The sequence below is a fragment of the Anguilla rostrata genome, chromosome 3 (genome assembly GCF_018555375.3).
Source record: "Anguilla rostrata isolate EN2019 chromosome 3, ASM1855537v3, whole genome shotgun sequence".
In the NCBI taxonomy this organism is placed as follows: Eukaryota; Metazoa; Chordata; class Actinopteri; order Anguilliformes; family Anguillidae; genus Anguilla; species Anguilla rostrata.
The window spans coordinates 38,773,394-38,785,990 of NC_057935.1; the positions used below are offsets into that span (position 1 = coordinate 38,773,394).

The following is a 12,597-nucleotide window of genomic DNA, read 5'->3' on the forward strand; positions in this document are numbered from 1 at the left end:
CAACGTCCCTTCCGCAACGTTTGAGACAGGGAACCTATTTCAGCCCTGAATAGGCTGCTCAAAGCATTGCAAGAGCTGAATGAAACACATTTGATTGAAAAGGAAATGATTGTTTATGACTCAGTATTTTTGACTATAAATAAACAATGAAGGATTTTAATAGGCAGTAGAGGCACCAGTAAAGTTCTTTGCTGAGGGGTGAGTGACACTTGCAAATGCAGTGATGTCATTAGAATCTATATTAATTTCATGGGCATGTTTATATGACTTGTAATAATTTGAAATGAAATGAAACATTGACAGCAGGGGGTGAGGTAAATCTGTGCTCCCAAAGCTTTGAAGAAAAGTTCCAGTAATAATGTCGTCAGACAATCTCTTTCCCAGTTTTTTTTTCCTCCCTTCTTGTGTCAGGTGCAACACTTGTTTTGGTCCCCAGACCTTCTTAGCACTGGTACTCCAGGCAGGGGAAGGGCGTACACTTCTTCATAACGTCCAGGGCACTTCCATGCCTCACAACATTTTCGTGCTGTTAACACTATCGGAAAATCATTTCAATTCCAGCTTTTAATACACCATCAATGTCTGGACATGCAAGCATGGGTATGCATATAGGACATTTCATGCACTGCAATGGAGGTGCCTTGAGCTTTTTTCCCCATCTGCTTTGGGCGTTTAAGAGATGAGATGAAGAGTCTATTAGATGGAGGCTGAAGGCAAAACTAATTGAATCAGCCAATGAGGATTTTTAAACATCCAGCATGTGGTTCATCTGCAGCCAATGAGAACTTTTCACACCCCGAATGTGGTTTGTAGGAACAGCCAGCATGAATCATCCGGATATCAGAGGGAAGCCCAACCGTTTAATCTGCAGATACCATCAGCCTCGGTCTGGCTAGAGGCAGGAGATAACTGTGGTTTTGATGTATTTCCTGGAAGCCTGGCATTCTGTCATGCTTTCTTTCCAACGCTGAAAAAAAGAAGCTATTCTCAAACAATAATATTGGTCAGTCAACAGATTGCTACAGTTGGATTTTGAAGAGAAAGAAAAGATCTGTCATCTCACATAAGAATTCTTTTTTATTATTCATTCATAAGAGTATGAAGTCATGAAAGGTATTGTTTTATTGACGACAGAATGCCAGAGATTGCATCTACTGCAACAATGACCCTGATGCACAATGCTGCACTGGTCTTCCAAACATCCACTTGTTTGTTACATACATCTCTCATGACAAAATTGCACCAATATACAAAATATAATCAAGTAATATAATCAACTTAAAATCCCAATATTATTTCTGCTGTGTTTATCAAACACAGTTTAAGGCCAGTTGCCATGGGTGAATTTGGGGTTTTTGGTTCCATATGTCAATTTTGAAATACTGTGATAGTTTGCTTCTATTACTACACACAAAATGTGCAAAATGATAATACATAATAATCATAAAGTTATTTTAGCTGATTATTTAACATCTCCCCCATCTACACCAAGCACAACAGTATCATTATATTACAGCTTCATAAAATAGCGGATTATGTGCATAAGCTTTTGTTATATCTTTTGTCTTTTCTAAGTTATGTGGTATTATAGTTGTAAAAACAGGTGAAAATGCATTTTATTGACATGTCTATATTGTTTTTTAAATATTTATGTAAAAATGTTGGACAACATCCACTGTGCCAAGAAAGTCATTGGCATAATGTGCAAATTAGCATGTATTTAAGAATACAGTACAGTACCTGATTTGCCAAAAAATCATGTCATACATGTATGTATGTGTATGTTACTCTGGAAGAAAAAATTATGACAGGACAAAATAAATTATTTTCCTATTCAGCATCGTACCTCCCCTGAAATATGCACACTTTCATACTTTCTCTAGCCGATCATGTTCAGCAGTGAAATGATAAGGAATGCCCTAAATCCCTAGGTATGAAAACGGGGTCGAGTCACCGCAGGAGTTCCTTTGTGCGTTGTCAGTATCTTCTCGGCGTCGGCTCCGTGTGGCCGAAGCCCTTTGCTGCTGCAGGTGTGCCCGGGTCCGATATTTTCCGGCAGCAATCTGACGCTTTAATTTCAGGAGGTTAACGCGTTTGGAGATGGGCGGTTATACCCTTCCTGTGCTTGTGCGCGTGCCGCAGATGGGCGGTTATACCCTTCCTGTGCTTGTGCGCGTGCCGCAGATGGCGAAAGACGGTATCGGGGAGCTGTCGCTCGCCTCCCCCCTCGCCAGCACTTCATCTGCCGGAGTGAGACCCACCTCAGGCTGCCGCTCCCATAAATCAGACCGCCGTTGTTTTCCCTCCTGTTCAACCCTGACTCCGTGCGCGCGTACTGGGACTGTATGCTTCTGGGAGCGCTCGCTAACTCTGCTACGGGGGCGGGGGGGACTCTGCTGAAGAAGGACCGTTTGATATGGCGATCCCGTTCCCCATATAATGCTTTGCCTTCAAAGCGCTCGACGTTACTCCTGTGCGGAGTCAAGCCCGGTGTTTCTGAAACCGAAGCACATCTGTGGCGTGCGCGTGTTCGGTGGAGAAAGGGCTTAAGCGGGTGACCCGCGCGGATCTTTCTGCTCTCTGGGGCAGCCGACAGCAGGCGCATGCAGCTGGACGGTAAAGGTCGGTGAACCCAGGAAGATATTTCCCGGTGTGTCTTAGGGTTACAGTTAGCTTCTTTTTTTTTATGTGAGCGTGAATTCACATGACGTGCGATTTTCTTTCACGGCAAATATCTACCTCCGATTTTCCGGTGTTTTCTAAATTCATAGCGAGCGACGGCGTGTTCGGGAGCGCGTGCGCACGCGAGCGTCCGCCGCCTCGTTTCCGCTCCGCCGAGGCGCGCGGTCGCTGCGTTTTGAGGAGAGCGGTTCACGCACAGCTGGTTCGGGCGGGGCCGCGGGCGCCCGATTGACCGGCGCGCCCGCTCATGCGTTACGGGAGAAGGACGGCCCCGCTAACCGAATCGCCCCGCGAAGCCGCCAACTGACAGTCTGTAACGGCGCAGTCAGGGCTCCACGCGCTACCCAGCATCTCAGCGGGATGGGCTGGCTGCCCTTCTGCTTCTCCGAATACCACTTTTCCCCTCAGAAAAAGCAGAAACACCCATCCTGCGGGGTCCTTTTTTGCTCAATTGTTTTGCAATTCAAGATAAATTGGACTGCCATTTATACTGCCGTATGATAGAAACATTGCCACAGAGTGTGATTTGGTTAATAAACACGCTCCGTAGCTATAAATTCAGATAATAAATAAGTTCTGCTACAGCTGTCCTTTCACACTATTGCGACATTTCTTTCTGTCAGCCATTCGTACAGGGTGGAATATCAGTGCACATTAGTGAATATCACTAAATATTTCCCAAGGAAGTATTTTTATACTTGAGATTTACATCAACTCAGGGAAGTGGAGTTGAAAAGGTCACAAAACTAATAAAGTTGACATTTGTGTCAACAAATTCTCTATAAAGCTCCCTGGATATGAGTGGCAAGCAAATAAAGAAAAATGAATAATGGCGTAGAGCTGAAAGCAGAGCTGAAAAATCTTTATTACTATGTGATTCGGCCTGGCTTGAAACTTAACTGGAGAGTATAAGTAGAGGTATAACTTATTCAAAAATCTGGGTGTTTAATTATGAAAAAGATGCAGAACAGCATTGTGTGTGTATGTGTGTGTGTGTGCGCTAATCATAGACAGTAAAAAAGAACTATGGACAGAGCGACTGTGACATCACCCATTGACTTTCCATGGGCTTTTGAAAAGTGTTGGGAATCCATGGAAGTGCAGTTTCTGTGCAGCTGTGTGGTAAAGTGGAAGAAGTGAAGTCTCAGCCAGGTCCGGGCACATTGTGATTGACAGTCCAGGGTGGAAAACATGACCATGACCTTGATGTCTACTTATCCCTCATCCTTACCGCTTACTACTTACAGAATTATCTTTAACTTTATACATTACAAATAAATTGTCTGAGACCCAAGGAATATGGTTTGAAATGAGACATTTGGATACTGCCCAGAATCTAAAACAAATTTTGTATAAAACGTCTTATAATCTGCCGTAATTCAAGAGTCATGGGAAAATGTCAGACTGCCTAATAGCCTCGCAGTCAAGTGTGGTGCCAGATGGTTATAGGCAGCAAAGGCAAGCAAAACGAGGAAACGTGAGGTAATTGCAACAAACATGATAAATGACTGCTATGTCAGGTTTTCGTGAATCCCCACAGGCTTTAAAAGTTAAGATGTTGCTCAACCTGAACTGAAGACCTCAAATAAAAAATACGCCAGCCTGTTTGGCTAATCCACATCAGCGCTGCTGGAATTCACTCTACATAAAATTTTGTCGGCAAAGAATCAAGTATAATTTCTGTTCCTTCAATGTGACTGCTACAAAGCTGTGATAAATTTTAAAAATGTGGCATAAACACAAAGGCTCATCAGATTGAGGTTTACAGAACTTATACAGCTGACAAGCCATTGACTATGTTTGACAGGTTTTACATTTGCAGACTAACATTAGTTAGCTAGCCAAATGGTTTTGGAGTCAAAGTTTCTAACTCTATTAGCATATTGAACTAGCTAATATAGAAAATAAGCGTTGTTAGGTCGCAGTAGGTAGGCCCTGCTAAGTAATTAGTTGGTCAAAAAGATAAATAGTGAAAATGACTTCCCGATAAAAATGCAGAGAAAGATTTTTATAGGGTCAGTTAGTATACCTTTTATCCATAATGAATTCAAAATGAATGATGATGCTAGCGATATGAAATGGGATACGTGTGATGGTAGATGGTACATGCTTTTGCCAACTTCACAGAGATAAGAGCAGGATGGTTTGGAATGTGAAGGTCTTTACTAAGCGTGTGAAATACCACGCAGTGATGCAAACTGTCCCTGAATGGTTCACAAAATATTTAAATATTGTCCAAATGACACAATAGCTTAACAAATTGGCATAGGGACATCAGACAAGAAAAAATACCCAATGTGACTACATCTTCTTGGTATGAAAAAATGATTGACTTTCTTTTTTGACTACATGGGTACCATTGACTTATAATGAAGTGGGTGGCAGAAGGACCTATACTGGAGCCAACCGCATCTCTCACCTAGACCAGGAAGTGAGCTTCAACAAGGATGCCTGGTCTTGGCCCCTTGGTGCCAAATCACCCCTGCTTTTCCTTCGCTGAGCTTAAAACAACAATTTGGCCAGCACATTTTGTTTGCTATTGGATTATTTGACTAAGGCACATCACAGTTTGCAGATTTTATATCTTCAAAATAAAAGTGTGGAACAATGTCTCTGAAAAGCAACCAGATGGAGTGAAAGAGGGTGTCTAAGCGGCCCAAGGCTGGAGGGTGTCAGAGAGCAGTACACTGCCAGCCTCGTTTCGCAGTAGTATCTCAGGTCAGCCGAGCGCTAGTAATATGCTAGCGCAGGCTGCGAAGGCCCCTCTGGCACAATGACTGTGCTTCTGAGCTGGTAAACCGGCTGCTTGCTATATGCTTATGAGAGAGCACTGACGCCGGTGTTGCAGAGGTGGGAGTGGAATGGAGCATAGGTCGCTTAAAAGAACACAGCAGGCCTCTGAAGGGAGCGGTTTAGAAGACCAGAGAAAATGGGGGGCTGCTACATCATGGAGAGAAGGGGTTCTCAGGCTGAGGTGCTAAAGCTGCTCATAGAACGAGCTCCGTTCCTCGTGCTAACCAGCTCTCTTTCCTCTCTGGCGCTGCTGAGCGGAGGGACCGGTGTGACCAATGACTTTGTGCCCGGGGCTTTGCCAGCGGACACAAGTTACCTCGCGGCGCGAGGAATCCATCTTCGCTGACGAGCGGCATCGGCCTCCTCTTCCCCGCGTCTGTGTGCGGCGCACAGCGCGGTTTGTCTCTTTTAGACCGGAGCGGGAGCATCTGCGCTGTCCTGAAATATCGCCGGGCTGCTCTTTTCTTCTTTGCCTTTGAAGGCTAATAAAAGCGCATCAGCTCAGTCATGAACGGGCGCAGTTACTTAAAAAGTTCCCCCCCCCCCCTCGTGCGGAACGTTTACTTTCGCTGCAACAAACAAAACTATTAATCTCTACCACGACCGAAGTCCTCGTTCGAAAAAAACGGCCTCGTGGGCTTTCGAGATCATTGCCTGTTTTTATAAAATGTCAGCGTAGGCCTGTGTCTGTTTGCCTCTGTCTGTCTCTTGCTCTCTCTCTCTCATGAGTTTTTTTCTGGGATATCTTGTCATTTCCTGTGGGGAAAGAAAATAATCCTTCGGGCCGAGATAACAAGACGCCGGCGGTGATGGCAGCCCCGCCGCCCTCCCCGCCGCAGGTGTATCTCGATTCATCAGCCCCGCGCCCGTGTGCTCCTGACCCGTGCGTACGGGAACAGGCTCGGAGAAACCCAAAGGGAAAGGCCCGAAATTGCCCGGGCTGGAGTAATGGCACCCAGACATCTCAGCGCGATTCCCTCGGACGCTGCAGTTTCCACCTCGGGGAAAAAAAAGCTCATTACCGCCAGTGTTCCCCTTCACTTCAAGATCACGTCGTCATTGAGAGCGCGGAGAAAAAACTTGGGCAGTCGCGCCATTTTACAAAGGGGAGTGCTTCCGGCCACACTTACAGCTGAGGATATTAACATTAACTGCAAATTGCCTGAATTTTCCCCTCGGGGCCCAAGGCTCGCTACACGGACGCTGAGAGCAAAGTAACAATTTCACAGAGTCGAAGCGCCGTCCGAGGCGAAAAGCGTTGTTATTTATCGCGTCACGCTCGCGCTCCGTCGACGGGGAGCGTGGTATCGCGCGTCGGACGCGAGCAATGCGGGGAAAGACGCGTCTCCACGCAGACTGACGCGGCACATCAGGACCGCGCGTTCCCCTGAGTGTATCGCCTACATAGGGTCTGGGAGATCCACGCGCGGGTCCGACCGGGAAAATCCGTTAATCAAACCGCGGGGGCCTTCCCTGCTAGCGGCTGCTGCGTACTCTCGCGGGCGGGATTTAGCCGCCGGTTGTGAATCCAGAACCGGCCGCTCACGCGCTTTTTTTTGTGTCCGTAGAAAATGCGAGCGTGGTCATTTCTGCGGATTTGTCATTAAAAAAAAAGGTGCCGTTCAAGGTCGTCGACTGCACGCTGCTACGGTGACAAATAGCTGCCCGTGACTCCCCAGCCAGCATAGCACAGTGAAAATAAAATGGAAAAGCACTTAAATGGGAACCTTTTTATTATGGTGCTAGGTGGTAGAGGAAGGCTATATGAATATTATCAAGTATTCTACACTGCTGTTTATTTATGTACAGTCGGCGCATAGAAAGCTCAAATTCGGCACCCATCAGAAATCTGAGACGGGCAGACCATGAAAAGGGTTATTCCGCTATTTTTCATTTCTCCATTTGTGTTCCCGAGTATACCTTATCAGCGAAATATGTCTCTGAGTCATGGGGCTTATTGATTTCTTTCACGGATTCAGCGAAGCGAGGGGTGAATATTAATCCCATGCATGGGGCAGAGTAGCATGTTGTGGGTTAATTGACATTCCTGGATCCAAAACAAGAGCGGCCATCCAGCTGCTGCGACGCGCCATGCCTCCAGAGTTCTAATTTGTCGTATTGATCATCGGCTTCTAAATGCAGGGTACTGAAATTGTCTGTCTGTATTGACAAATCTAGGTAGCACGTCCGTGAACCTCACACTAAAGAAAATAGCAAATTAGGCATCGTGAAATAAGAGAAACTGAAAAAAATCGTGTATCTGTGATTGCATTTATTTTAAATCATAGGAAGTAATCCTCTGAGACCTATTGTTTATTTTCCATCATTTTTAGTTGAGGAGGTAGAGCTCACAATAATAAATTGTTTCATTTAAGTTTAGGACATGTTGTGCATATATCTCCAGGGCAGTATGCACTATACAAGCTAAGGATTTCGAGACTAGGATTCTTAAAGCCTGATACTGACTAGTGTTAAAACACGGGCGGTTCCTTTGGCTAAACTGGGACTTCCTACAGACAAAGGATTCCTCTGCACAGTATGCATTCTGTCACGCTTAAGTCCTAAATCAATTTAGTTGACCCTTCAGTGGCAGCTAACCGCTATCAGCTATCATTTCATTATATATTTAGGCGGGGAGTTTCTGGGTTATTGGCTTGCCAGACATGCTCACTAGCGCTTGCTCTTTCTATTTCTGTCCCTTTCTCTCGCTCGCTCCCTCTATCTCCCTCCCCCCCCCCCCCCCGACCTCCACCCGTTAGGATCCCTGTGCACCTCTGTTAGATGTGACACTGAGCTGGCAGCGACTGAACACATCTGAACAAAATGGCCTGATATATGCAGACCCCCGATAAAATATTGATCTGAACTGCTGTGTCAGCCTCTAATTCTCTCGCAAATGTGAGAGTGCTTCTCCCCAAGCTCTTAGTTGCTAAGCGCTAGGTCAGACACCCCTAACGACACTTATTTTAAGAACAGGAACGCCCTGACAAGGACTTTCAGAAAGTTACATCCCGTTCTCTCCCTTTACTTGCGCTTGTCAGTTCAGTTTGAAAGTCACATTCCCCTTGTGCAGTCAACTGGCGTGGCACTTCCTATTGTAATCCAATCCTGCCTGTTAGCAAATCAGTGGAAATAGTTCTCTTATCGATTGCTTTAGGTCTGAAAAACTCTAGTGTCTAGTGTTTTAAACGGCTGAGGGTAACCTCCATATGAACAGTCCACATCTGCATGCTCTTTTCTAGCGCAAAAAGAAGTGTCTCTCTCCAAGTATGAAGCTTCCATTCTTTAATTTGGGTCAGGCAACGTTTATGCCCGATTCCCTAAAGCTGCGGAAATATAATGGCTTACATAACTGACAGAATATATATTTGTGTCGGTGCTGTTATGTGATGTGGTTCTTTTTTTTTTTGTGTGTTTTTCAGGGCTAAATGGAGTGAGCGGAGGACTGCCTGAAGAATGAGAAGCCTGTAGATGTCCCAGTCCAGCCGTGCACTGAGAAAACAGATCTCTCTTTCTCTAAAGAGAGTCCCCTGACTTTGCCCCCGAAACGGCCCATTATTGACAATTAATGTCAAGTGTCACGCGGAGGCAGCGCGGCGCTGCTTTGCTGGAATTAACACCGCTAATGGGAAGGAGAGCACTCGAAATTCAATGCGCTAAACGCGAGTGAACGCTACATGATGCCTTCGAAGGTCTCCTGCTTATATGTTCTGACGGTGGTGTGCTGGGCAAGCGCGCTGTGGTACTTGAGCATATCGCGGCCCTCGTCCTCGTACGTCGGGCAGCAGCTGGCGCTGCCGGCGCGGAAGGCGGCCAAGAGCAAGAGCAACTTCACCTTCAGCAACATCCGCACCCGGCCCCTGAACCCGCACGCGTTCGACTTCATCATCAACGAGCCCAAGAAGTGCGAGGCCGACGGCCCGTTCCTGGTCATCCTGATCAGCACCACGCACAAGGAGTTCGACGCCCGGCAGGCCATCCGCGAGACGTGGGGGGACGAGAGCACCTTCGCCGACATCCGCATCGTCACCCTCTTCCTGCTGGGCCGGAACACGGACGCCGTCCTCAACCAGATGGTGGAGCAGGAGAGCCAGATCTTCCACGACATCGTGGTGGAGGACTTTGTCGACTCCTACCACAACCTCACCCTCAAGACCCTGATGGGCATGAGGTGGGTGGCCACCTTCTGTCCCAAGGCCAAGTACGTCATGAAGACCGACAGCGACATCTTCGTCAACATGGACAACCTGGTCTACAAGCTCCTGAAGCCCACCACCAAGCCCCGGAGGAGGTACTTCACCGGCTACGTGATAAACGGAGGCCCCATCCGGGACATGCGCAGTAAGTGGTACATGTCCCGGGACCTGTACCCCGACAGTAAGTACCCCCCGTTCTGCTCGGGCACGGGGTACGTGTTCTCGGCGGACGTGGCCGAGCTCATCTACAAGACGTCGCTCCACACCAGGCTGCTCCACCTGGAGGACGTGTACGTGGGGCTCTGCCTGCGCAAGCTGGGCATCCACCCCTTCCAGAACAGTGGCTTCAATCACTGGAAGATGGCCTACAGCCTCTGCAGGTACCGCAGGGTGATCACCGTGCACCAGATCTCACCCGAGGAGATGCACAGGATCTGGAATGACATGTCCAGCAAGAAGCACCTGAGATGTTAATGAACAGCGCTCCCCCCTCCCTGTCCCCCCCCCATTTCTTTGTTTCATCAGCAACATTATTTATCACAGACCTGGGTCATGTGATCTGAGAGGACAGCTAATGTTTTTGTCGTACTGTATCTACGGTCAGACTTAAATCCAGCCCTTTGTCACAAGAGCGCTTGGCTGTCTAGGTGCACATTCTAAAAAAAAAAAAGACAAACATGCCACTCGAATCACGTTGCACTGCTTATTTTGTAGTCTTGAGAAATAATTACAAAACAAAACATGATTCACGTAATTCCCTCAACATTACCAATTTGCGCTATTGTAATTATGCAGATCTACGAAAACTCGGTTAAATTTAGATTCGAGCTTCACGTGAAATCTGGGACACGCCGTGAAAGAGTTGAGCCGTTCGTGCTGTAGAGCTGCGTCGCGCACAGTACATGCCACTATCCAGGTCAAAGTGACAAAAGGCTGCTTCACGGCGCTGCTACGCCAAAGAGCCTGCCAATTCGGAAAGAAAGAATTCCTGGCTCTGTGACATTAACTCAGCACTTAATGCGCTAATTAGATACACCAGTATAACTAATGTGATCGCTCTGCAGACTGAAGCCAAATGAAATTGCAGTTAATTAACTCCATATTCTTGTAATATGAAAATGTATATCTTTGTTGGATGTAGTGTAAAATATGTTTTAAGACAATGCTGTTACATAATAATGGTCATCATTGTTGCTTAGTGTAAAGAACCAGTCGTGTAAATCTAACAAATGATGCTTAATTAATGTGAAGGCTATTTGGATCTTTTCAATCCATTTTTTTAAATTTGTGGGACTGGACTGCATCTTTCTGAACTAAAGGCCAGTGAATTGCCAGACCTTAATGGCTTACTTTGCAATTATGATGTAATATCATTGTTTTCCAATATCAAAATTATTTTCTTACCTTGAGTAAATGATAGTGACATGCTGTACTCGCTTCTATTGGAACTGGAGTCCTGTTTGTATGTACAGAGCGTATTAATCTTTTGAACTCAGTATGTATCTGTTGCTACATTTCCATTAGGGTGAGTTTAGGAGACTTTATTATTTTGATTAAAAATTTTGTGCAACATGCCAAATAGAAATTAGTATTGTGTATATAAAAACGAGCTATTTGGCTTTATTAAAACACAGGACTTTAGCATTTTTAGTGTCGGGAGTTCATTAAACTGGAAAATGTGCTGTAAACGTCCATTAATGCGAATGGGAACAGCTGTAATGTGCACAGCATATCCCCACACCTTTGCTGCATTAAAAATCTATCATTCCCACATAAAAGTTATTAAGTAACTGTCACTGAAACAGCACACAGCGTACGCTGAAATTACATGATATACCTTTTGCTGACAAATCACACTTTGGAAACAACAATCTTGCTGGCAGTTTTATGCACAAGTAGGGAATATTCTGTAGTGCTCCAAGGTGAATTTTCGGTGACATTCTAATGGAAACGTAGGTAATGAGCATATGTACTGTGTACCATTGTATAGGTGACATATTGTATCTATTTACATTCCCAAGAGAACCTTGTGTATGTGAAGTACAAATCTTTAATTAAGCACTGCTGTTGAAATGATTGCAGACTATTATACTTTCTATGTCTCAAACCGGATATAGATCAGTTACAGGGGCTGCATTCTGTCTGAGCCAATTTAATTTAAAGCATATTGTTTTTTGTTTATTTATTTTTTTATGTTCATTCTTTTTTTATGATTCCTCTAGTATTATAAGCTGTTGTGATATTTTAATGTAAAGCATAGGTGAAGAGCCGGCTATCCTGAATGGGATAATTACACTGTACAGCGTTTCTTTTTTATATTAAAAATAAACATTCTTGAGTATTATTCTGAATTGAATTTGATCTGTCTCAAAATATGGAGGATTTCACAGTGATTATGAACGGTGATATTTTAATAATGATAACCTGGTATCACACAGCATCTGTCCTTAGTCCCGGATACCCACTCAAGCTGTGATCAAGCTGTGAATATCACTGTAGCACTGCTTGATCCAATTAAATATGTCATCCTTAAAGTTAAATTTTGGTATAGGGGTACAGGACAGTCACTGAACACTTCTTGAACCTGTGCAATTTTTTTGTTTTGAAATTGTACATTATGCTGTTTTTGTTAAAATGTCCAAGTCCATTCACGTCCGCCTGAGTGATTGGCCAAACACGGGCACTGGCAAATAGTCTCACTTGGCAGCATTTAGCCTACCCAGCATGCGCCAAGTTGTGACACTGCCAAATTCCATCACCTGCTAGTGGCAAATTGAGACACTTTGACATTCTGAATTGATGGAACTGGCTGCACTGGTATTACACAAGGAGAGGAGTGCTTCTGCTCCGTTAATTTTCTTCAATGAAGTTGCAGAGGTCTTTGAGTATAGTTCACAGTCACAAAGAGAACTGAGAATGGGAGACA

General features: G+C 45.2%; 1 protein-coding gene across 2 annotated transcripts in view; it reads left to right on the plus strand.

Annotated features, from left to right (window-relative positions):
- b3galt1b (UDP-Gal:betaGlcNAc beta 1,3-galactosyltransferase, polypeptide 1b) overlaps positions 1 to 12,015 on the plus strand; it is a 126,979-nt gene extending 114,964 nt beyond the window's left edge. For both annotated transcript variants that reach the window (XM_064327452.1, XM_064327450.1), the window contains exon 4: positions 8,898 to 12,015. In XM_064327452.1, coding sequence (XP_064183522.1) covers positions 9,153 to 10,145 — 993 coding nt within the window. In that variant the 5' untranslated portion in view covers positions 8,898 to 9,152 and the 3' untranslated portion in view covers positions 10,146 to 12,015. The remainder of the gene's footprint in view (positions 1 to 8,897) is intronic.
- Positions 12,016 to 12,597: the final 582 nt, after the last annotated feature.